The sequence below is a fragment of the Mercenaria mercenaria genome, chromosome 1 (assembly GCF_021730395.1).
Source record: "Mercenaria mercenaria strain notata chromosome 1, MADL_Memer_1, whole genome shotgun sequence".
NCBI lineage: Eukaryota > Metazoa > Mollusca > Bivalvia > Venerida > Veneridae > Mercenaria > Mercenaria mercenaria.
Window position 1 is genome coordinate 11,432,246 of NC_069361.1, and position 26,432 is coordinate 11,458,677.

General features: G+C 33.5%; 2 protein-coding genes across 4 annotated transcripts in view; one reads left to right on the forward strand and one right to left on the reverse strand.

The window, feature by feature from the left end:
* LOC123544991 (threonine aspartase 1-like) overlaps positions 1–4,698 on the reverse strand; it is a 27,554-nt gene extending 22,856 nt beyond the window's left edge. The window contains exons 1-4 of one of the 2 annotated variants that reach the window (XM_045331191.2): positions 4,571–4,698; positions 2,513–2,664; positions 1,219–1,287; positions 456–576 (exon numbers count right to left, since the gene is read on the reverse strand). In XM_045331191.2, coding sequence (XP_045187126.2) covers positions 456–576; positions 1,219–1,287; positions 2,513–2,664; positions 4,571–4,613 — 385 coding nt within the window. In that variant the 5' untranslated portion in view covers positions 4,614–4,698. The remainder of the gene's footprint in view (positions 1–455; positions 577–1,218; positions 1,288–2,512; positions 2,665–4,570) is intronic. The other variant, XM_045331192.2, reaches the window with a different exon arrangement.
* On the forward strand, positions 4,698–25,795 carry LOC123544989 (protein transport protein Sec23A-like). Of its 2 annotated transcripts, XM_045331189.2 has the most exons (21): positions 4,698–4,841; positions 6,499–6,729; positions 7,431–7,488; positions 7,653–7,739; positions 7,913–7,990; positions 8,233–8,391; positions 8,906–8,985; positions 10,078–10,222; positions 10,543–10,701; positions 11,069–11,184; positions 11,844–11,967; positions 12,287–12,457; positions 12,733–12,839; positions 13,104–13,257; positions 13,854–14,005; positions 14,388–14,475; positions 14,942–15,028; positions 15,351–15,506; positions 17,513–17,578; positions 17,966–17,977; positions 22,383–25,795. In XM_045331189.2, exons 2-21 carry the CDS (start codon positions 6,509–6,511, stop codon positions 22,470–22,472), a joined length of 2,310 nt encoding a protein of 769 aa, XP_045187124.1. In that variant the 5' UTR covers positions 4,698–4,841; positions 6,499–6,508; the 3' UTR covers positions 22,473–25,795. The 2 variants fall into 2 exon arrangements, with proteins under 2 accessions (XP_045187124.1, XP_045187125.1); XM_045331190.2 differs by lacking the exon at positions 17,966–17,977 and having other exon boundaries at positions 4,699–4,841.
* Positions 25,796–26,432: the final 637 nt, after the last annotated feature.

The following is a 26,432-nucleotide window of genomic DNA, read 5'->3' on the forward strand; positions in this document are numbered from 1 at the left end:
TATAACTCTGTACAATTTATAACCATGGCAACATATTTATTACAATTAATTTATACAGATGTGATCTCTGACTGTTAAAGGTGACTGTGTTTAATTAAACTTCTTTAAAATCCTTGCTCATGCATGCATTCGAGTTTTATTATAATGTCTAAATAGTTTATATTGTCTAAATGTATCATATCACATTATTGACATTATCAAAACATCATTATAAGTGAAACTAAAAGGTTGGGTCCATGTGCTCTGAGCTATGTTTTGCTGAAAATTACTACTAACTATACCATATTCAGAAGTAATATATCGGACTGACATTACCTGACTGCCATATTAACTTGGCAAGTATAAGCTCAATATCCATATTAATAGCTAAAAAAGTGTTAAAATGTTGGATAGACCTAAATTACTCAAGTTCCCATTAATGGGTTACATACAATAATTTCATAGTAAATGCTCACCAGATATAGCTCCTACAGCACCAAAGGCAAGACTCTGACCATCCATCACACTGGCATCACATTCCACAGTACCCTCCAGGCTCAGGCTTGAACCTATACCAGCATTAGTACAAGCAGCATCCTCAATTATAAAATATATACCAAATTATCAGCTTTCATGGTTATCAAAAGAAACACATTATTTTCAGAAAGAAAAGATAGGGTAATTCCTTAATTATAATGAATTATGCTATATTCATACTCAACAGGAATAGAGCAATACTGACCTCTGTGGCTGAGTGGTTAGGTGACTGTCTTGGAATAACTTGCACCTCACCACTGTGGGTCTGAAACCGTGCAAGGGATGCAAAATCTTTTTAAGAAGCCATCCTGTTGGCTTATGTTTACCCATGCTTTCATCTTTGCCTGAAAGAATGCTTGTGGTCTTCCTTTATCATTTTATAGCTTGCAAACTGCAGAAAAATCTAAAATGTGTCTGCACAACTTAAATGCTCAGCAAAATGAAAAAACTTAATCACAGACAGAAGAAATGCACGTGCAGAGTACGGCATCAGCCATTTAATCAGGGATACTGATTCACAAGCTGCTTGGATCATCACAAAACCTACAATTAATACACCAGCGCAGCTTTTGTTTTCTCTAGAAAGCAGGTTTAACAAATATATAAAGCAAAAAAATATATGAAGCCTTCTAAACAAGGCTTAAATAACTTATTACAGACCAAAGTACATCTACAGATTGAGAGCAAGTAAATTCCTTCTACCTCTAAATATGTCACAGCTAGGGCCACAACATCTAATGCTGACGCTCCTTTCTTCAAGCTGTTCATTGCCTAAATAAACAAAAGAATATTTAACAATAGTAAAAATACATCATATAATCATGTGTATATTTCATTGACAAAGGAAAAGAATGATTTTTTTTTCTTTTAGTATTTTTAAACAAATATCGTATCAAGAATGTGAAGAATTATCATTCAGAGCTCACAACAATTTGGCTGAATGCTTCATTAAGGGAAGTACCGTAACTGTATAATTACACAAAACATGTTGTGCCCTCTACATTGTTAGGGGACAATATTTTTGTTGATTTCATGGTTGAGTTACATTTTGTGATCTTCAAAATTAAAGGCAAGCAAACAAAAAAACTTTTTTCCAAGCTTTAACCTAATGACCTTGTCTCTTTTTTACACCTAATGACACAGATAAAACAGGGGCCTCCATGGACGAATGGTTTAGGTCGGCGACTTATAATCACTTGCCCCTCACCGATGTGGGTTCGAGCCTAACTCGGGGCATTGAATTCTTCATGCGAGGAAGCCATCCAACTGGCTTAGAGGTTGACGGTTCTACCCAGGTGCCAACACGTGATGAAATAATGCACGAAGGGGCACCTGGGGTCTTCCTTACACCATCAAAGCTGGAAAATTGCCATATGACCTATACTTGTGTTGGTACGACATTAAACCCAACAAAACAAAAAGAAAAGAAAAGAAAAAAGACACAAATAAAACAATGTGACAAAGTGTTAACTAAGTACATTTCTATTTCTATGATCTGAACAAGTGGCCCAGTTTTTTACCTAGACATCCGTGTTTTGAACTTACACTTCATGAACACATTCTGACAATTTTTCATTAAGAACAGACAGACAATGTAGCCTGTAGCATGTTAACAAGGGTTTTCTATAGTTCGACCTAGGTTCTAGTTTTGTGGGTAGTTGCACTTACCATTTGACAAGTTGTGGCACACATTAATCTGTGGGTAGCTCGATTTTCCATTTGACAAGCTGTATGTGGGTTTCCGGGGTAGTTCCACTTACCATTTGACAAGTTTTGGCACACACTAATCTGTGGGTAGCTGGATTTTCAATTTGACAAGCTGTATGTAGGTTACCGGGGTAGTTGCACTTACCATTTGACAAGTTGTGGCACGCACTGATCTGTGGGTAGATGAATTTTCCATTTGACAAGCTATAGCACACACTAATCTATGGGTAGCTGAACTTACCATTTGACAAGCTATATGACACACTGATCTCTAGGTAGTTGCACTTACCATTTGACAAGCTGTAGCACACACTGATCTGTGGGTAGCTGAAATTTTCCATTTGACAAGCTGTATGTGGGTAGTTGCACTTACCATTTGACAAGCTGTAGCACACACTGACCTGTACTCTTTCTCTTTATCTACTGAATGATAGCCAGCACCTGTTTATGAAAATATTTACAGAATTAACCTGACTGTCCATGAAATTATGTGGTAACTACAAAACACTTGATGCTATTTTTGTCTGCGATAAATTTGTAAAAGAGGTGTTTAAATTCATATGACATTCAGTTATGTTAAGGGTATCTAAAAATCAAGATAATATCATAAAACTTATTCAGTGATATCACAAAATCATTTTCTATGATATATACATAATTTTAATTTTATGACATCATAAAACTCATGTCTTGATATCATAAAGTAGAATTAATGAAATGAGCCTAATCATATCATAAAATAAAATTCAATTTAAATTGATTTTATGATATATGACAAATTTTGTCACAAAGTAAATTTTGATATCTTTGAAGTAGTGGCTAAGGATCCGGTAACTGCATTTCTACTCATGTGGTTTATATATGAGTTTCTTATGTATCTTATCACTGAAATTCAAAATATACCAAGCAACACGACATGAAAAAATTGAGTCAATGACAATTTGAATTTGTCACAGTCTCAGTGCTCTAGTTTCTAGAATAAATTTACGTTCAGAATTCCTATCAATTTACTTGTCTTTGGCACTTTCTGTATAATTTGTGTAAAATTTCTGGCTGGGTTTTGCTTGGTAATCATGGTTGTCACAACCTGTATGCATGATGCAAATTGTCCATTTGATGTTCCCAACACCATCATGTATGCAGCAACTTGTTCACAGTAAGTTCAAGGCAAATCTAATTTGTATGTGAACAGTGAACACCAAACAAACATCCCCTGATTAGTGACCTATTTTATCTTAGTGTTCGCAGCACGTTCATCTGATATTGATAATTCATAGCATGATCAAAACAAGTGTTTGCAGCAAACTATAATAATATTATGTCTGTAAGAGGAATTACGTGATGTTTTTAAAGACTCACTGTACTACTACTAAGATTTCTTAACAAGGTATTACTTTAATAAATGTCAGCTTTGGATGTTAATGTAATCTAAAATTATCCCATTTTGCTTTCTTGAAAAAGTGTATGTTGTATGGACATATTATATCAAATTTCAGTCTAACAGGGCTCTAGTCCAAATAATTGTACTCGAGAGTTGAACATTGTTATATTTTTTTGACTTGTCGATATCCGCCTCCAAAGGAGGAAAACAACGTAAAATATTAAAATGTAAAATCGGTCTACCCGAGGTCTCATTATTTAGACTAACTCCTAGCCATTTTCAGATTTTACGATTTTACTCATTCACAAAAATTATGATGAGTAAATACTCATAGGCCAAAAAAAATTATCTGAAGCCCTGGTCTAATATTAACAGAACTTCAAAAACAATATCATGGTCAGAAATACCAGAAAAGGTTTCTACACTGATGACAAAGTGACAAAGCGATAGTATATATCATAAATACCAGCAAAGTTGCTACATTGTTGACAAGTTTGTTTAATATTTGTTTAAAGTTATGAATGAGGTGTGCCTTAATATATAATTAAATAATACTTAATATGTAAGCAATGATGCAAAATATAGTACGTGTAATACTGCGTAATGCTATAATGAATGGGGGACCTTAATTGGGCGCAAATTTATGTGAATATATAATCTTTATTGATTGTTAACAATAATAGCTTTTTACTGACAGTATCAGTATAGCGATTTACATGCAAGTTTTTCTTTGAAATTTAATTTAATTGTTATTTTAGCTTCATTTAGCTAATGATATAGGTTCTCTGTATCTACTCCCCTTTTAATCTAGTAAGTACTATATCTCGACTGTGTACGAAAACACTTGGGAACGAACAAAATAATTATCAAATCTAGTTTTTTACAAGTGTTATTATAAATAGCAACCAAAAAAGAAACTTATGAGAACTTTATATAGTGGTCCCCATATAAGTTAGTTCCCTTCACCTCCATGTACGGCAATAATGCATGAATTTGCCGACGAATTCATTTTCCTACTGGGAAATCCTTTCTAGACTGCTCTACAAAGGAAGTAATTTAGTTCAATTAGTTTGGTCTAAAAACCTAGGATGCAGTCTGTCCACTTTTATTGAATGACGTAATTACTGAATTGTGGGAACGTTACGTGGCACACATCAGGCTACGTGTTTTCTTTGGAAATCATCAAAATTAACGTAGCTGATTACAGCTAAGCAAAATATATCGTGTAGATTTTGAGGTAAGACAATTTAACAGGCTTCCACATGAACAAAAACCTTGGTTTTTCATCGTCTACAACTGATTTATAATCAAACTTTGCCCAAACCTCCTCAAAATTGAGGGATTTCCCAAACTGTCAAAACATATTTGAGTTGTTGACAAAATGAAAATAGATTTATATGATAACAATAAGCATAAGGGGTAAGTAGAACAGATACTTTTTAGTAGATGAACTGCATAAGTCTACAAATGGAGTAGGATAATGTACTTGTGGTACAGTTTTTTTGTGCAAGAACAGGCCTACCTGGGTTCAATATTATCAGGTCGGAGACATCCCCAGGATTGAGAGACATTCTCTCGATCTAAACATTGTATCGCGGTCTTTCGATCGAAAGACTCAAATTAGCTTAAGCAATGAAAATCATAGAAAGAGTAATTAAAACTCTCTTTAGAATGCGCAAATCTATTTCAAATATAGAAAGTTATCTTTCTTTTATCAAATTTTCAAAATTAAAATTATTTTGGGAATTTTGTTTAAGCATTATAATGCTTAAGCAAACTTCTATGACAATGTGTTTCTTGTAAAGTTTACTTGAAATAACAAGTTGTTTCAATGAATAAATAATGCGACTGCAATGAAATGATTGTTTTAATAATGATTTCATGTTTTTCAACACTTAAGCTAAATGCTGTCTTTGGATCGAAAGACATTTTGTCTTTCAAACGAGAGACAGTGTTTAGATCTAGAGACTGTCTCTCAATCAAGGGGAAGTCTCCGACCTGATTATGGGGTAAACTTGTGTGATTGGCTAAAACTAAATAAACTGCAAGCACGCTTTATATCATTACTACCTGCATATATATATATATTTTGTTTTCCTTTGGCGCTTTACTGGTTACACATCGATTTGATTAAAAATTATTTACAAATTTATTTTTGTTCAACTTAAAGTGTAAATACGTATGGAAACATAGCAGAATTTAAGCCTGATGATTTGTGAAATCGGTATGATAAATTTATGATTTTTTTTCCACTGTTTTTAAGTGAAAAAAGTGCAAATTTGGATTGTGAAGAGGCAAAGAATAAGACCCTTTTATAGCAGAAAAAAGTTCTTATTAACTGAAACTGACTTATTTGATTAAACGCCTCTTTCTATACAATGACATATTCAGTGGTGTTTTACATAAACAAACCTTAAAATATTTATGATAAAAAAACAACTAAATTACACATTACACCTGCTGTTATCACATATAAAACAATTTTCAGAGTGTTTAAAACAATGCCATGAAGTCTCTAAAATACCGTGATTTTTTTAGTGTTTCAAGTGTATTTGCATAATGCTAACGGCAGTTCATTCAACAGTTTTGGACCAATAGTACAGAAGCTTCTGCCATTAAATGTGTTACACTTGTTGTATGAAACATTTTCATAACAACATTCAAAATTTTCTGATGATCTCAAGCCTTAGTTACCTTACCCTCTTTAATATTGTAGAACATTTGACTGAAAAGCTGCAACTATTAACTCTTTTCATATATCACTAATCAGAGGATCATCTAGCCATGTTTTTTTTGTTGATTATTGGGAGATGAGCAGCCAGGGAGTAAGAGAAAACACTGGTATCATGTTTTTGGTTGATATTTTGTAAAATGCTTGAAGAATACTTTTTCAGCCATTCAGCCATGGCAACTTATCAAGAGTTTATACAACAGAATGAAGATAGAGATGGGGTGAGGTTTAGTTGGAATGTGTGGCCGTCAAGTCGTCTTGAGGCAACAAGGATGGTTGTTCCTCTTGGGTCATTGTATACCCCAATCAAAGAAAGACCCGACTTGCCTCCAATACAATATGATCCAGTCATGTGTACAAGACCAACATGTAGAGCAATTTTAAACCCTTACTGGTGAGGATTTATTTAGTCTAAATATAAGAAATAAATGTTTATATGATATTTATACCTATATAGATTCTGTATTTATGTATGTTTGGATGATATTGGTGATGATTGCATTGATGCTAATATTAGTACACAACACTCAGATCCCTAGGTCAGAGGTCAAGGTCACTCTCAGAGGTCAAAGTTCGATAGGGTTTTTTCCCCTGTCCGATCAAATACTCTTGACATTAATATTTCTTGGCACAAATCTTCACTAAATGAGACAACTTGTCAAGTGCAACACCAAAGCCCCTGGCTTAAAGGTCAAGTTCACACTTGTAGATCAAAGGTCAATAGGTTTTTTTTCCTGTCCAGATTTTAATATTACTTTGCACAAATGTATCCAATATAAATGAGACAACTTGTCATTTGAAATACCCAGACCTCTAGCTCAAAGGTTAGGGTCCCACTTTGAGTTCTTTGAACAGTATAAATTATGGCAATAAGATATCAGTTCATGCACATTTAGATATATATAATCTGTCACAGTGGTAGACATATTTGATGTGGCAAGTACTTTATGCCTGTAATAATCAAGATGTTTCTATTTTAATTTAGATTTACCTTGTCACTGATTGTTGATCCTCTGTGTAGTTAATAAATTTGTTTTTAACTAGTGATATGTTTGAAATAAAATCACAATTGATTATATTTTCTGTAAATTTCAGTCAAGTTGATTACAGAGCTAAAATATGGTCATGCAACTTCTGTTTCCAGAGGAATCCTGTGAGTAAATCATTTCTTTAGTTTCCATGTTTCACTTTTAAAGAATTTTAATCTTCTTGAAATTGATTCAGTATACTATAATTATGAATATATGAATATTATTAATGCTGCTAGTGACTAAGAAAGTTGCTAATATACTTTATACATTTATGTTTGTATTTTAGTTCCCTCCCCAGTACGCAGCCATTACAGAACAGCACCAGCCAGCTGAGATCATACCTCAGTTCTCAACCATTGAGTACACAATTACTGTAAGTAATCTGTAAGTTATAATAGTCAGTAATAGTCAGTATTTATAGAACAGTGTACCAAAGAAGTATGTAGAAAAATCGTTTTTCGTATTTTTATCACTTCACTTGTATTTTGTTGATTACTTTAAGGTAATGTGTTTGGGTAATACCTAATTGCAATTATTTTATTTCAGAGGGCAAATTGTGCACCTCCAGTGTACCTGATTGTGCTGGATACCTGTATGGATGATGATGATCTACAAGCTGTCAAGGTAAGTTATCATTTATGCATACATGTTTGATTTTCTCATGGAACAGGGTCAGTTCTCAAAAATAACAATGCAAAAAGTTAACTTATATTGTATTTTCTAAATTTATTTATTGCATGCTAGCTTTTACTTATATCATTGATTAAAATCAGAAAATAAGTTTAATAGTTAATATAGAGTAATAAAAACTGCAGAAAGTATTTTTCAATACTGCTAAGTCTAATATCAGAACGGAATCTTTACAGGAATCCCTACAGATGTCACTGAGTCTGTTACCACCAAATGCATTGATTGGTCTGATCACATATGGTAAAATGGTTCAGCTACATGAACTCGGTTGTGAGGGATGTTCAAAAAGTTATGTGTTCCGAGGAACAAAGGATCTTACTGCTAAGCAGATACAGGTAACACTTGAAGAAAATAAATAAACATGAAGTATATATTCTTTCCAAGGCATATCTTTCAAAGTAGTCCTTCCCAGTGTTTAAAAAGATGCTAAGTGAAATATAGGTTAGTATCAAGACCTGTAACATTACCGTTATAAAAATAGCTTGTTAATGAAAAAGTGATTTAATAACAAGACAACTTTGAAGTTACTCTAACCTCTACCTAGCTAAATTTCTAAAATGGACTGGTCCATCATTCTAGGCTGTACAGTTTATTATTTGAAGGGGTGTTCACAGAAAATTTACTGACTGAATAGCAAACCTTGCAGCACATGATTAGCCTACATGGATGTGCAGTTTAATCTTGGTATGAGCTGGTCGCAAAGGCAGAATCACTTGCTGCCAGCAGGCTAATGGCTGTGTAACAGTACAGCTATGGAATTACTCTATATAATGAGGCATCTAAGTATAAAATGTAAAAGACAGCTCTGGAATTTTTCCTAATTACAAGAATGACATTTTGGTAATTTAGGACATGCTTGGTTTTGGTAAAGGAGCAGCCCCGGCTCAGAACAGAGGTCCTCAACAACAACAGCAGTTGCCTTCTAACAGGTATATAGTGCTTATTTTGTGTTCAAGCAACTTCATTTTATCAGCAGTTGTTAATAGCTGCAATATTTCGGGGAAAAATGATGACAGTAATGTGTCATATATACTGCCAATCAAGAATTATGTAACATACAAAGGCTACTCAAGAAGAGTACAAAACCAAAATAATAATTGATTTGCCAGTTGATACAAGTTAGTTAAATGCAATAGGCACTGATGATTTCTTGAATTTTGAAAACAGTAAATCTAGTTCACATTCTGTAGTTTTCTCTTATCACTAATTATCAAATAATTAAGGCAGTCTTATTGTTCCTTGTCTGATTTACCAGAGTATACAGTTTAGATGTGCAAGAACTGAACCACAGCGACTTTAACCTGAGTGGTTAAATGTCCAAGTGTTTGACCTCTGAACTGTGTTAAATCAGTCAATAAACCACAAGAAGGTCTTGTTTATTTTCATTTTGACATGCAGACTAAAATAACATGATAAAAGCTATGCTGGTCTTTAATGTGAAGTAGACTTCATGTGGTTATTTGACATCATACTATTCTCTCAGTGGGCCCCGCATCAGTGATCGAATCATTGAGCCAATTTAAATAAAATATCCAAGCATCTGACCTCTGAACTGTGTTAAATCAGACAATAAACCACAAGAAGGTCTTGTATATTTTCATTTTAACATGCACACTTAAATAACATGATAAAAACTAAGTTGGTCTTCATTATGAAGCAGACCTCATGTGGCTATTTGACATTATAACGTTCTCTCACTGGTCCCCATATCAGCGACTGAACCAATGTTTATGGCAGAATATACACCACTTGACTTCCTTCTTTGTCTAACAAACAGAAAAATGGAGCCATGTCAGAAATAGTTATGTTCTCTCACTGGTCCCCACATGAGCGTCTGAGCCATTGTTTGTGCGGCTATTTGATATCACAATGTTCTCTCATTGGACCTCACATCAGCAATTGAGCCAATGTTTATGGCAGAATACACACTGCTTGACTTTCTCCTTTGTTTAAGGAACAGAAAAAAATTCAGCCATGTTAGAAATAGTTACCATGAATAAAATGCTTGTACCTTTTTTCAGATTTTTACAGCCAGTACACAAGTGTGACTTCAGCTTGACAGACCTGCTGGGTGAACTTCAGCGTGATCCCTGGCCAGTGGCACAAGGGAAGAGACCACTGAGATCTACAGGGGTGGCACTCTCTATTGCTGTAGGATTACTGGAGGTAGGACCCAGCAGTTGTCTTGATATTGGATGAAAGCAACAAATGTACTTCAAAATAACTTTGATATCCTCATAGTTTTTGAGAACTATCCTTCAGTCCATTTATTAGTATTTTTAATGCACAAAGTCTGTTATCTGATCAAGTTTGAAAATGTCACACACAAATCTAAAGTCAATTCAAATTCGGCATTACTTTAATTGTAACTAATGAATCTTAAGCTGTTATTCTCATGATAAAATTGTACATTACTTAAACTGCTGTTAAATCTTAAAATTTTAATTTTCAGTGTAATAATTTCAGTGATACTTTTAAATTTTCAGTGTACATTTCCAAACACTGGAGCAAGAATCATGTTGTTTATGGGTGGGGCTTGCACCCAGGGTCCCGGTATGGTGGTGGGAGAGGAGCTAAAGTTTCCAATCAGATCTCACCATGACATTGAGAAGGACAACTGTAAATACATGAAGAAAGCTATGAAGGTTTGTACTGCAGTATAATACTCCTACCGGTATTGAAGAAAGAATATACAGCACAGCAGAAACACTTGTTTTGTCCATGAGAACAAGGGACTATGGAAAAATAACACACTGTGTCATGCTAAATTCGTGCTTCGAAACAAACAGTTATGTTTTTGATTCCGTTATGAAATGTCTTTTTCACAAATGTAATCCATCTTTGCATCATTGTACCTTTGCTTTCTTTATAGAATACTGAAATTACCACATCAATGCATAGTAGATACATTTGCTGTCATTATTACTGAACTTATTAACTTGTATGAATATTTATGTTACCTCAATAACATTATGATATTTGAGTGTTTAAGTTTGAATGATCAACTTTCAGCATTATGAAGGACTGGCAAACAGAGCAGCTAGTAATGGCCATGTGATTGACATTTTCTCTTGTGCCCTTGATCAGACTGGTCTACATGAAATGAAGTTCTGTTCCAGATATACAGGGTAAATGTTTATTTTCCTACTTTCAGTATTTTATCACATTTTAAAGATCTGCTGTACTTCAGAGTACATCAGTTTACTGTAATGATCCCATATAAATTAGATCCAGTTTGATATTTTTTTTAAATGAACCTTTGAATTTTTTTAGTTAGTGTATTTGTTCAATCTGACTAAAGTACTTGATCTTCTAAACGAAGATCTGAGAACGACCCATTCACATTCGTCTTCTGTATATTTTGGATTTCCATTATTACTATTTTTATTTTATCCAATCAGACGACTTGTTCGATTGTCAAAGAATAAGAAAAATATGCAGTTATTCCAGGGCTCGAACTCGGTACCCCTCGCTTACAAAGCAAGTGGCCTACTGACTGAGCTAACCAGCTATCTGATACATTACGACATAAGAATTGTAAATATCAAATGTCAAGGCTACAGGTAGATTTGCAAGATGTTGTAAGCTAGGCTCTGATTGGCTAGCGAAAGGGTCGTCAGAACGAGGCAATGAATAGGTCGTTTTCAGATCCTATGCGTAGCGTAATAGGAGATGTACTTTAGTCAGATTGTGTATTTGTTTATCCATCTTTGAAACCAAGGTTTGTTGAGGCAGTGATTTATTCATATTTATTATTTAAGATTGTCATTTTTCTTATCTATTTTAGTGGCCATATGGTGATGGGTGACTCCTTCAACACATCACTGTTCAAACAAACTTTCCAACGGGTGTTTTCAAAGGATGCAAAGTCAGAGTTCAAAATGGCATTTGGAGCAACATTAGAAGTTAAAGTAAGCTTTTCAATTGATTAAACTTATCTCACATTATCAGTTTATCCAATATTGTAATAACTTCTCTTTAGGTGACCAGATTTGGAGAAAAAGAAGTATGTACAGAAGTGCATCAAGAAAGAGTCCATAATATGTGAAATACAGTAATAACTGACATCCATTTAGTCACAGATTGACAGCAGAATAGAATACTATATTGTAATTCCTTTCTTTCTTAAGATGAGTTATGACAGTTTTTCATTCAACCTTTGAAATGGAATTCTACATCTTGTGTCAGTCTGAATGGTTAATACTTTATTCTGTATATATATTTTTCCAGACATCAAGAGAGTTGAAGGTGTCAGGAGCTATTGGACCTTGTGTGTCTCTAGGAGTGAAGAGCTCATCTGTATCAGATACAGAGATGGGGCTTGGTGGAACTTGCCAGTGGAAAATGTGTGGAGTGAATCCAAATTCAACATTAGCTTTCTTCTTTGAAGTTGTAAACCAGGTATTTCATTCCCATATTTAAACGGTTAGAGAAGAAATGTACAACATCATTATCTATAAGTTGAATACAAACTTTTTATATTCCTGTAACTTACAGTTTATTTTTAAAGCACAAATCTACAAGTTTCTTTTACCTTCTTTAAATCTGCTAGGGGGAATTTTGTGGTATTATTTGTATGTGAAATACTGGCAAAAACAGTATATTTGCTCATTTTCTGTAGGAGCAGCAATGTTCATTATGTACCATAATCTAACTGTAAATTATTCATTTTTCAGCATAACGCACCAATACCTCAGGGCGGGAGAGGTTATATACAATATATAACTCAGTATCAACACTCTAGTGGTCAAAGACGGGTCAGAGTCACAACCGTAGCCAGAAAGTAAGTATATGTTTTTAATTTCTTGCCAAGTTCACACGGGTTCTAGAACTTTAACACTGAATAAAAATAATTTATTTACATGTAAGATACATAGTGGTCATTTGTGTACTTATATACTGAATTAAAATAGTTTATTTTAGATAATTAGTCAGCATTTGTCCGCTAATTAGTAATCATTAAAATGAATGGAATCTCAAATATAAAATCAAGATTATGTAAGCAGTTTTCTTTTCAACAAAGTAATGATGCAATACTTTGTTTCAGTTGGGCAGATGCAAGTACAAATATACAGCACATTGCGGCTGGGTTTGACCAGGAAGCTGCAGCTGTTCTTATGGCGAGAACTGCTGTATTTAGAGCAGAAACAGATGACGGGCCTGACGTTTTACGATGGTTAGATAGAATGTTAATACGTCTTGTAAGTGCTAATATTTATATCAATTTAATTCACTGTATACTTGATGTGCAGCAATTGTAGACACTTCTTGAAAATTATTTAAAGAAATAATATTCCTTAGATAAAGCTAGGAAAACTGTGTCATCTACCTGGAAAATGATAACTTGTAAATTAGTAGCCTCTCATTTTTTTCACATTAATCACTTCCTTATAGATGCTTTTAATGTTTTATGGATATGACTTGCCTTCAGGATTTTTTTTTACTACTTAATCATATTGATCTTTTAAAAAATGGAGGTTGTGTTTCAAATTTTGTATCCTTATGATTTATGTCCTGAAGAACTTTATGTGACAGATGATTATTGTAAAATCATTTAATTTCATGGGCATGAAATTTTGTGGTTTTGGTCAAAACTGCAATTTCACGTGGGATATGAATTCATGGATTTTCAACTTCTGAACATAAAATTAAAGGGAATTTTACTTGTTCGTTGGGATTAAATTTTGTGGATTGACTCGACAATGAAATCTATGAAAAGTAGTCCCCCCACGAATATTAATGATTTCACAATATTTAGTGTAACATTAACATGATGATTTTTCTGCTTTGTTTACAGTGCCAGAAGTTTGGAGATTATCATCGGGATGATCCCAACTCGTTTAGATTCTCAGAAAACTTCTCCTTATACCCACAGTTTATGTTTCATTTACGACGTTCACAGTTTCTTCAAGTATTTAACAACAGTCCAGATGAAACATCTTATTATAGGTATGATGTCATACAGTATATAGTGTTAGTGGCATTAGAAACAGATTGCAAACTTTTCGGTCCAGTTTTTCCCAGTGAAATTTTGTGCCGGCTTTCGAGTATGGTTGGAACACACTGAAACACTTGTTTTGTAAAAAATATAATTGGATTCAAGAAAATGTACTTCTGGCAAACAGATCATTTAAAAAAAATACAGGAAACTTAATTTTGTTTACCATATATCAATTTGTGCATCTGTTAGTTGGTTTGCTTTCACAAATGTTAAATTTGTTTATACTTCTTTCAGTTTGATTAATAAAAGATGATTTTTCTTTGTTATAAATAAATGTAAGAGTACTTCTGAGAGTTGATACTAATGTACAAATAATTTTTCTGATTTCAGGCATATGTTGAATATAGAAGACCTTACACAGAGTTTAATTATGATACAACCAATATTGTATGCATACTCTTTTAGTGGCACTCCGGAGGTAAGTACAATGTCATGTTTTCGACATCTCCTCAACCTGAAGCATCTTGGGGTTATTTTATCAAACACAAGTAAACATACCTCCTGACGCAAAATGTGTGACAATCAGCTATGACCAGACATTTTTGTTTTGTAGCAAATATAGTAATTCCTATTAGACTACAAAAATGTTGTTGCCAATTTATACTAAATCCGTGTTACAAAAATGCCTGGCTGTGTTGACAAAGTAATGTTACAGATATTTACTATGTAAGACAATGTGACTATTTTTTAACTTAAAAACTGTTTTACTGGTCACATTAATGTCATCACTAATGTAACTACCAACATATTTTGTTCTCAATTTACTGCACATATTAAAGTCTGTTGAAATATTTAATTCAATACTTACTACTTCTGCAACCTATTTTACTAGACACATTAACATCTGTTGGAAATATTTAATTCTCTACTTATTTAACTTGCAGCCTGTTTTACTGGATACAAGCAGTATACAGCCAGACAGGATTCTGTTGATGGACACTTTTTTCCAGATTGTTATATATCATGGAGAGGTATGTATATACATGTGTGCTACCAGTTTGTTTTTTAGCACTACAAGAGTGATGTCTTAAAAATTATTGGGTAAGAAGTTTGTGATGTTATCATAAATTTAGGGGTAAAAACACAAAGTTTTCTTGTTTCCTCAGCTGTCCAGAATATGAAAAAAGCACTGCCATTTTCTGATCAACTTTGTCATTTTGTGAAAATACATTGATTCTGTGCATGTGTTTTATTCACAACTATTGTTGGTATTTACATACTTATTAATGTCGATGAAAAATATATAAGCAAGGTGCAGACATTTGAAATAAAGTAATATTTATATTTTGACAGACCATTAGTCAGTGGCGTGCACAGAAATACCAGGATCTACCAGAGTACGAGAATTTCAAACAATTACTGCAAGCACCTGTAGACGATGCACAGGAAATTCTCCAAACAAGATTTCCTATGCCTAGATATATTGATACGGAGGCTGGTGGCTCACAGGTAAAGCTAGCAAAATTATCAGCATTGAAATTACAATTGTCTGTAAATGTTGTGTTCTGTACAAGAATATATCCAAGTGAAAAGATAACAGTATTTCAGACCAGTGTATAAGTGAGTTTGTACAGAAGAAAAATTCTACTTACTCCATCTGAAATGATAAAGTATAATACTGTTACTTCATTAAAAGGCAAGAAACAACTGGTGACATAGTGCAAATATGTTACATTTAATGTGTACTATCAGTAAATTGCAACCCCTACCCCAGCTCAGAAAATTTGTTTATTATTTGAGACAGACAAGAAACAAGCATTACTCTGTTATAAATACAGTGAAATACCGCTCGCTCGAGGTCGCAAGGGGATGAGCAAAATGCTCGAGTTATCCATGGTTTCGAGCAACCCAAACATTGACCAACATACGAATAAAATTGAAGTGTCATCGAGACCATTTGCAGAGGAAACGATGATACGTAATAATAACACACTCGTGACATTTTCAAAAAACGTATTACAAACGTTATTGTACCCCCCGACAACAAAGTTGTAAGGGGGGATATACTGGTTTCAGGTTGTCTGTCCGTCTGGCCGTCTGTCCGTAGACGCAATCTTGTGCGCACCATCTCTCCTTATCCCCTTGACAGAATTTAATGATACTTCACACAAGTGATCAGTACCAACAGTAGTTGTGCATGGGGCATGTTAGGTTCTTTTAGAAAAAAAATTGGCAGAGTTATGGGACTTTGTTTTTTTGTTACTATACTATATACATAGACACAATCTTGTGCGCACCATCTCTCCTCATCCCCTTGACACAATTTAACGAAACTTCACACAAGTGATCAGTAACGACAGTAGTTGTGCATGGGGCATGTTAGGTTCTTTCAGAAAAAAAATTGCAGAGTTATGGGACTTTGTTTCTTGTTAACATACTATGTACATACAGTCTGCATACACAATCTTGTGCATGCCTAATCTGCCAAACCCTTACACACAATTTTATGAAACTTCACACAAGTGATCAGTACCAACCCTAGTTGTGCATGGTGCATGTTACATTCTTTTAGATAAATATTCTGCATAGTTATGGGACTTTGTTTTTTGTTACTATACTGTATACATACAGTCTATATACATACAGTCCACATAATTATGCAATCTTGTGTGCGTCAGATTGCAATGTACTGTGTCAGTGCATGCTGGGGGTACATTCATCACCTTTAGTGATAGCTCTAGTTTATGATAGATCGTAAATAGCACATGTGAAGAAACAGCTAAGACATTTTTTATTTGAAATACTGTAATTGAATTCGCAGTTTTCTTCTCCAAATTAAGATCTCATAATTATCATCTCAATTTTATGAAAAGGCTATCTTATTTCCTTTATATGCATGCAAACAACTGTTGATTAATATATTAATATCTCATAATTATCTTCTCGAATCCGCAGAAAAAAAGTAATAATTAATAAAATTTTGATCAATAAAATTTTTCTTCCACCTTTTATCAATAATTAGTCTCATTATCAGATCAAATATACCGACAAACAAACATTTAAGATAGTCGGGGAATAGACCATGCAGTTCTCAGGACGTGTGAACATTTTAAATTAACATTAATACATTCTGACCGCCGAAGGTGTGAAAAAAATTTGACACCTATGCTCGAGTTTGCCATAAGCAACAAAGAGTATATTAATACACAGGGCCCAGATGTCATGCTCGAGTGATCGAGTTATCGATGCTTGACCCAGCCATGGTAATTTCACATAGAAAAATAGAAGGAAATCGGCCGGGACCACATGAATTGCTCGAGCGAGCCGGGGTGCTCGAGTCATCGATGCTCAAGCGAGCGGTGTTTCACTGTAACTGAAAATAAGTAATACAAATTTCAGGATTTTGGCCAGGTTAGTTGGTTGTTTTTGTTACATTTATATATAGTTTGCTGCATCATGTTACTGTCCTCTACTAAATTTATATAACAATTTTTTTATTCATTTTTTCTTTCTAGGCGAGATTTTTGCTGTCAAGAGTTAATCCTACACAGACACACAATAACATGTATGCATATGGAGCTGTAAGTATTTATACTTTTACTTACATAATTTTTTACCTTCTAATAACCAGTACCTTACCTTGCTTACCATATTTGTATGCAGCATTATTACATATTAAATACTACAATATACATGTAGCTGAACATTTTTTTTTTGCCGATGGTACACACTATTATACTTATTTTATTTAAACTGGTTCCCAGCAGGACTTGAACCCATTACCTCCCAAGTTGTATGGCTGTCATCGAGTATATGACAGCTCCTCTTTACTCCCTTTTAATGTTACTTTTTGTCTTGTTATAGTTTATCATTTAATTATATTTTACCGAACTATCATGAAATATTTTATACTTGTAGCTTTTGATTTTTGAGAAAAAAAATCACTTATTTATTTATGCATATTTTAGGGAGGAGCAGGGGTTAGTATTCACTATTGTACTGTTGTGGTGGGTTATTCTATAGCTGCAGTTTCTATCAAAACTTTTTTCACTATGATAATATATATTCTCAAAGTTGCTGTTCTGACTAAAATTAAACTGTCACCGTATATCATAAATGATACACATGTAGTAATGTAATTTAGAACTGTTAGTCAGTCATACATATAGTTTGCTGTTAGTCAGTCTCACATGTAGTTTGCAGTGAAATCATTATATTAAAGTTGGCACTAAATTTTAAGGTAGCGTGAGTCAAAGAAATCCAGTTTCAAGGAACAAATAACATTGCATTTCACTTTATCTTCAGAAGTTAAAATCTACAAATTTATATATGCATGAAAACGCTGTTTTGTACAAAACCATGAAATTTTTTGCCATTGAAATAAAATAATTTCACAGTAACAATAATTCACAAGATCTAATGATACAAAATTAGTATATTCTTTATGTATATACCACCATTGAAAACACTGTAATTTTGTCATTTCACATTAGAATTTAGATTTTTTTTCTGCTTTTTCTGTCCGTTTATTTCATAAGATTAAAACTTAGGAGAAGAACAATTAACCCACAGATATTTGAGAGGGAATAAAGATCTGTCGTCCTGACCTCAAATGTCTGTGGACAAAGCAAATGAAGGGCAGACTTCATCTTTCTGTTCCCATGAAGATCATGTTCACTTCATACTAAGTGTTAACACTTCTTCTCACATAAATATGATTATACTGTCCACCACCAAACCTTTTTTTTGGCGGGGCTATATAGGAATCATTTTGTCCTTCAACCTGTCCCCATCAGTTCTGATGCGTTTCCCTTGCATATTGCTCTAATTGCTACAGATATTACTTTGAAACCTTAAACAGGCTTTCAGAATCGTGAGACATGTTTCTGTAAACATAGCCCATAACTCTTACATTTCTTTTGACAAAATTACATCCATTTTTTCATTCAAAATGAAAATGTTCCATCTGTTTCAAATTGTTTTCCTTTAATATTTCTGCCATTGATACAGATTTTATTTTGAAACTTAAAACACGAAGGATCAGAGACAAGTTCAAAGAAATCTGACATTATTTTCCTTCTTACACTCGAAAAAATATCCCAAAATGACATTTCCAGAGGCTGTAAAAATAACTCTGCCTTGCATGGTCTCCATTTTTCCATAAAGTATCACCTTTTTAAAAATTTAGGACTGTGATATTGATTTTATTGAAGAGAATTGAATGAAAACTGTTTATCGCAGTGATAAATGGCAAAAAGAACAATTGAAAGAATACCTTTGATCAGAATTGATTTGTGTTATATGAATTGCTGTCTGATAGTATCATAAAAAATCATAAATGTTCTTTTTTTATCCAAAAAAAAATGTGGGGTATGAAACACTTATTTTGTTGCATAGCTCAACTTCCATTCTAGGGCTTTAAATACTTTTTAGTTTTTCCCTGTAATCACTGTTTCTGTTTTTATAATGAATACCTTCCTGCAGATGAAATATATGTATACATACTGACAAATTATATGACTATGATCAGATACCCATGAGTGGGGGTGCAGGGGGTTCTCAGGTATTGTATTTTACCCATTTTTATATGCTGGAAGTATGGTGAGGTGGAGGAAACATTTATATACTGCTGATGAAGGTGGACAAAAAATATGCAATGTTTAGCTTTGCAGTTTGGAGGGCACATCTTATTCCTTATCTAGAAGTTTATTGTTTGGATTCTACCAGTAATAAGAGTTGTCATTGACCAGTCAGATCTTAATAGTTTACCTAATAGACAAGCACTGGCATTAGTATAATTATATGGTATTGATGTCCTATGAGTGAGGCATACACTTCATTCTGTTATTCTAACCGATTCAAGTAAGAATCTTAAAAGATGCTTTAATAAGAAAAAAGATAGCCCCCATGTTGATTTTCATGTAATGGTTTGTATGAAATTAAACAATTGATTTATCTTTTAAAATAATACGAGCTTTTAATGAGCAGCAAGCATGTTTTATTGTATAAGGCACAATATCGACAAGTATTAAGGTTCACACAATGCTGTCATCTATAGAATTTATAGTGGCATAATAATTATTATGATGGAAATAGGAGTAGAAATTATGTTATGAAAAAGATTGGACTGGAAAGACTGCTTTCACTTGTACAATATGGATGTAAATGGGTCAAAGGATAGCATGTACCTGATAGAAATAGCAAGTAGTTTCTCATTCTCTACCATCGGAGGTGACATGGTAGAGCTCTTGTGTGTGAGAATGGTGGTTATGGAAAGTAGAAGCTTAAATAATGCCTAATTTAATATTTGTTTAAAAGTGAACATGACATTTCAGACATTCAACTTTATTTCATTACTCCCTAAATGTTTATGTTAATCATGGTGTATATGGTTAAGGTGGTGTTCTGGTTAGTGTCATATCATAGTGTTCAGGTGTCTATATTGTGATAAAATGGTACTAGTGCATATGTTCAGGTGAAACTCTTGTAGGACTTACATTTTGCATGCTTTATATCTATTACATTTGAACAGAATAATATATGTTCAACTTTTCAAACATTTCTTTTTGAATCGTAATTCCATTATTGTACCCGCCGACAACAAAGTTGTAAAGGGGGGTATACTGGTTTCAGGTTGTCTGTCTGTCTGTCTGTCCGTCCATCTGTCTGTCTGTCCATCTGTCTGTAGACAAAATCTTGTGCGCACCATCTCTCCTCATCCCCTTGACACAATTTAATGAAACTTCACACAAATGATCAGTAACAACAGTAGTTGTGCATGGGGCATGTTAGGTTCTTTCAGAAAAAAAAATTGCAGAGTTATTGGACTTTGTTTTTTGTTACTTTACTATATACATAGACACAATCTTGTGCACACCATCTCTCCTCATCCCCTTGACACAATTTAATGAAACTTCACACAAGTGATCAGTAACAACAGTAGTTTTGTATGGGACATGTTAGGTTCTTTCAGAAAAAAAATTTGCAGAGTTGCGGGACTTTGTTTTTTGTTACTATACTATATACATAGACACAATCTTGTGCGCACCATCTCTCCTCATCCCCTTGACACAATTTAATGAAACTTCACACAAGTGATCAGTAACAACAGTAGTTGTGCATGGGGCATGTTAGGTTCTTTCAACAACAAAAATGCAGAGTTATGGGACTTTGTTTCTTGTTAACATACTATGTACATACAGTCTGCATATGCAATCTTGTGTGCGCTTAATCTTCCGAACCCTTGCACACAATTTAATGAAACTTCACACAAGTGATCAGTACCAACCCTACTTGTGCATGGTGCATGTTACGTTCTTTTAAATAAATATTCTGCATAGTTATGGGACTTTGTTTTTTGTTACTATACTGTATACATACAGTCTATATACATACAGTCCACATAATTATGCAGTCTTGTGTGCGTCAAATTGCAATGTACTGTGTCAGTGCATGCGGGGGGTACATTCATCACCTTTAGTGATAGCTCTAGTTTTCAGATACATGTACAGTCATGTACTTGTAAATTTGTTAATAAAAAAGTAGGATCATCTGTCTCTTTAATTTGTTTTATACAAATAAAATATATTTTAACTTCCATTTGGAGAAGATTTTTTGAAGTATTAACTTTTTTTTCTTGCATATAAAAGTTTATAATTACTTTCAGCTTATTTCATTATTCTGTATCTTCCAACTAAGTCTCATTGTTGTTGCATTGTGTTGATTTTTCAACTCTGCCAGATTTCCTTTTCGGGTAGTTGTAAGATACATTTTACTGTGTATGTTAATTGCTTATTTAGCTTTAAGCATGTTAAAAACATAAAACTAGGTATATACATGTAGGCTTGTAAGTGTTAGGGATGTCATTGGTAATCTTGATATTTAAGTATTGTTAATATAATATATATTGCTATATAGATGTAATGAAGATGTAAGAAAAAAAAATCTCAAATGTTCAAACTTCAGTTACTTTTTTTCTTTATTTTATACTTTTAACTGTGTATTCTAGCTCACGCTACCTCAATGATTTTACCATCAGAGGTCTGCATTTCAGAATAAGTTATCTAAGTTTTAAAATGCTGTAATTTTGTATACAATAGTAAGTTTAATACAGTTATATGAATGTCTGCCAGTTAATATATCAATTAAAATTTTAAGTCAATGACAGCCCTACATAAGTGATAATGCTTTGAAATATAAGTACATGTAATAAGCTCATCATTATTTATTGCCTTGCTGTGACAGTTAGTGTACAGTTCTGCACAAGATGGACAAAATATGGTAAGAAAATATGGAATTGCTAAAAGCGTGCATCATAGTATAGGATAGGATACAGAATTTTCTTTTTATTACAGTGTTATTTAAACATTTCATCATTATTTTCAGGATGCCAGTGCAGCTGTACTGACTGATGATGTCAGTCTACAAGTATTTATGGAACACTTAAAGAAGCTTGCTGTATCAAGCTCCTCTTGAAGGTCACAACATCATGTGACCTCTGATGTCATTCATGCAGACAATAGGCCAGAGGAGAATGACGCTATCACTATTATGTGATTCAGTCTCGATGTAACCTAATTGTTTGCCTCTTTCATTTCTGACGTTTTAATTGTATCTAGGAGTAATAATAAAGTTTTTAAAGTTGAATACCAGTTTATTAAGTGTTACATACAATTTACTTCTGTCAGATTAAATAGAAAACCGATATGTGTGTGAAAAGAACTTTTGTTACAGAAAAATGGTGAACATTTTTGTAAAAGTTTGCTCTGTGGATGCAGGAAAAAGGTGAAATAGTTTAAATATATATATGATCTGCTTTGTGACTCAAACAATGTAACAGTTATTACAGTTATATAGAGGTGAGGTCTTTGATGGGGATAAAAAATCCTCATATCAAGGATACCTTTAAATAATGTACAGTCAGTTCTTTATCATTAACTACTGTAAACCATTTTGTGTAACACAAATAATCTTAGTGTGTGTGAAACAAGTTCTTGTAAAATCACAAAATAAATGGAAAGTAGACAATCTCTTACCCAAGACAAAATGGTGGTCTCAAACCTGTGACAAAATGATCTGAAACTAAACGAGATGGTGGACCCAAACCCAAGAAAAAATTGGTGGTGTCTTACCTATAATATTTTTGCTATCTAACCTAACACTGCATTTTGTTGTGTGGATTATCTCCAGTTTTTCATTAAGGCAAGTCTAGACTAATGTCATTTTGTTGGGAAAACAGAAATTCACATTTTGTTTTTTCTTCAAATACTTTATTTGTCAAAACTGAACAAATATGTTCAGGCTGTAGCAGATATTTGGTTAAAATTTAAGAATAGTTGCTTTACCCAGAAAGTTGAATCTTGTGTAGAAGCTGCAAAATATTCAGAACATAGCTTAACATTTAATCCTTATCATGCTGGATACTATTGATTCTGCCTTTGCAAGCAGTGTAGATCATGATCTGCCTGCACATCCATGCAGTCTGATCATGATCTACACTGCTGGAAATTCAGACAGTATCTTTTTGGTGTACACCATGTTTAACAGTAAATGGTACTATCCAAATTGAAAGATGGATAAGTTCATTGTAGAAATTTAGCAGGGTAAGGGTTAAGGAAAAAAGAATACTTTAAAGCATATTTTAAAAAGATATCTCGACTTTTTTTCATTAATGTATTTCATTATTTTGTTTTATTTCTAAAGATGACATCAAGGCCATATGATGGGTGAAATTTGAAAATTATAATGTTTTATTTCATTGATAAAATATACATGTTTTGATACAGTATAACTGCATGCAAGTTCATTCAACTTTACACCTAGTACATGTATCTACTTTGTGACTGCCTATATACACTGTGTTACCTGTCAATATGCAAAGAGCTGTGTAGGGTGTCAAGTGGTTCTTGTTGGGGAAAAAAAATGTTATAAATGTTAAAAAGGGAAATAAGTTCATGAACAAAGGTAGATAAAACAAAACTGAAGAACTGAGAACTTTCTCGTACTTATGAACAGTTGGACATGAATCTTGTACCAAGCCTATGATGTAAACTGTGGCCGGCTATAGTGTAATACTGTTTGTTGCATTGCTGAAAATATTGAAAATATCTTCCTGTAGGACATTTGGACACAGTGTGTATTTGTTACTTTTCTGTCCTGTATCTATGGAGACAGCTGTTAGTTACAATTTATTGAAAAGTTCTATTTTGAAGTTTTTGAGAGTAGTATTTTCTGTTCTAAAACATTTTCTGTAAACTACTAGTATGTTGAGTGAGCTTGTATTGTTCATTATTAAACACAGTTTGAATTTTTTTCTTGTTTATTTCAAGTCATTAGATATATCCTCAATGATTTTATTCCAGTTTTTTCTTATTGTGAATTATAATGTACTCGAGGTATTCTTATTGAGAATTTCCTTCCTTCTTTAGATATCTAGAACCAATTTTGTGATTTTTAGCTCATCTGATTTTTTGAAAAAAAATGATGAGTTATTGTCATCACTTGAGCGGTTGTCGGCGTCGGCGTCTGCGTCCGCGTTGCCTGGTTAAGTTTTATGTTTAGGTCAGCTTTTCTCCTAAACTATCAAAGCTATTGCTTTGAAACTTGGAATACTTGTTCACCATCATAAGCTGACCCTGTATAGCAAGAAACATAACTCCATCTTGCTTTTTGCAAGATTTTTGGCCCCTTTTGTACTTAGAAAATATCAGATTTCTTGGTTAAGTTTTATGTTTAGGTCAACTTTTCTCCTAAACTATCAAAGCTATTGCTTTGAAACTTGGAATACTTGTTCACCATCATAAGCAGACCCTGTACATCAAGAAAAATAACTCCATCTTGCTTTTTGCAAGATTTATTGCCCCTTTTGGACTTAGAAAATCAGTTTTCTTGGTTAAGTTTTATGTGTAGGTCAGCTTTTATCCTAAACTATCAAAGCTATTGCTTTGAAACTTGCAACACTTGTTCACCATCATAAGTTGACCCTGTACAGCAAGAAACATAACTCCGTCCTGCTTTTTGCAAGATTTATGGCCCCTTTTGGACTTAGAAAATATCAGATTTCTTGGTTAAGTTTTACGTTTAGGTCAACTTTTTCTCTTAAACTATCAAAGCTATTGCTTTGAAACTTGCAACACTTGTTCACCATCATAAGCTGACCCTGTACAGCAAGCAACATAACTCCATCCTGCTTTTTGCAATAATTATTGCCCCTTTTGCACTTAGAAAATCATTTTCTTGGTTGAGTATTATGTTTAAGTCAACTTTTCTCATAAACTATCAAAGCTATTGTTTTAAAACTTGCAACAGTTTTTCACCATCATAAGTGGACACTGTACATCAAGAAACATAACTCTATCCTGCTTTTTGCAAGAATGATGGCCCTTTTTAGACTTAGAAAATCATGGGTAGGACAATATTTCTATTACACAAAAAAAAATCAGATGAGCGTCAGCACCCGCAAGGCGGTGCTCTTGTTTTAAAGAGAAGTTGCCATACAGTATTAAACTTTTGTTAATGTTACTGTATATGGAAACAATCCTGTTTTCTGATGATTTTAGTTCAGTTAGTAACAAAATATACCTTAGGTTGTTTGTTCAACCATACTAACTGCATTCATGCAGAGTCAGTTCTAGAATATTGTTTGTAATGTTTCTGTGACACTGTGTTTCTCTATTTTGTAATTATATTATAAATCTTCAGCTTAAAGTATGCAGGCTAGATTCTTATTGTTATCCTTTTATGATTTAGATGTTTTGTGAATTTGTATTGTCAGATATTAAAAACGTATAAAAATGCCATTTCACTTCATTTTACATTTTCCCTCTTGAGACTAAAGTCAAGTCCCAACCAGACTTGTATTGCTGTCAACAAACACTGTTAATAGACAGATGGCTGTGTATAGCAAACAGAAATTATCATGTGACTGTTACAGCAAGTCAGACAAGCTTGAGATTAAGCATAATATAGCGGGCTTAGTGCAAAACGGTTGTAACTCCTTCTTTATTTCATATAACTTACAACCGTTTTGCGCTAAGCCCGCGATTATTATGTTCCCTGCTTTTTGTGTATCTATACAATCCTGAAATAATGTGCCTGTGGATTAAAATATGGTAATTGTGTGTGCAAAATTATTGTAGTCAACATGATACATAGCCCCTTGTCTGTTCTCCCTCTTGTGTGTATTTTCCACTATGTCCCTGAAATGTCTAGTTCAATGAATCATGTCCTATAAAATTTATCATCTGGACACAGAATTGAACTACTAGAAGGTTTTGTACTTTCTGCAAAGTGCAGAAGAAGTCGTATTGCAGGTAAATACACTGGCGGCAGTAATAGAGAAATCTTGTTGATTTTTTTTGCTGTTCCAAATATATTATGTAAGAACATGAGCAACTTCAAGTCCAGTTGTTGTGACAGTTTGCAGAAATACATTGC

Bases quoted from the DNA above. Each gene is read 5' to 3' on its own strand.
- LOC123544989 (XM_045331189.2), top strand. From the start codon at position 6,509: ATGGCAACTTATCAAGAGTTTATACAACAGAATGAAGATAGAGATGGG. The intron at 7,991-8,232 runs GTAAGTTATCAT...GAATCTTTACAG, and splicing joins ATGATCTACAAGCTGTCAAG to GAATCCCTACAGATGTCACT. The intron at 12,840-13,103 runs GTAAGTATATGT...ACTTTGTTTCAG, and splicing joins GTCACAACCGTAGCCAGAAA to TTGGGCAGATGCAAGTACAA.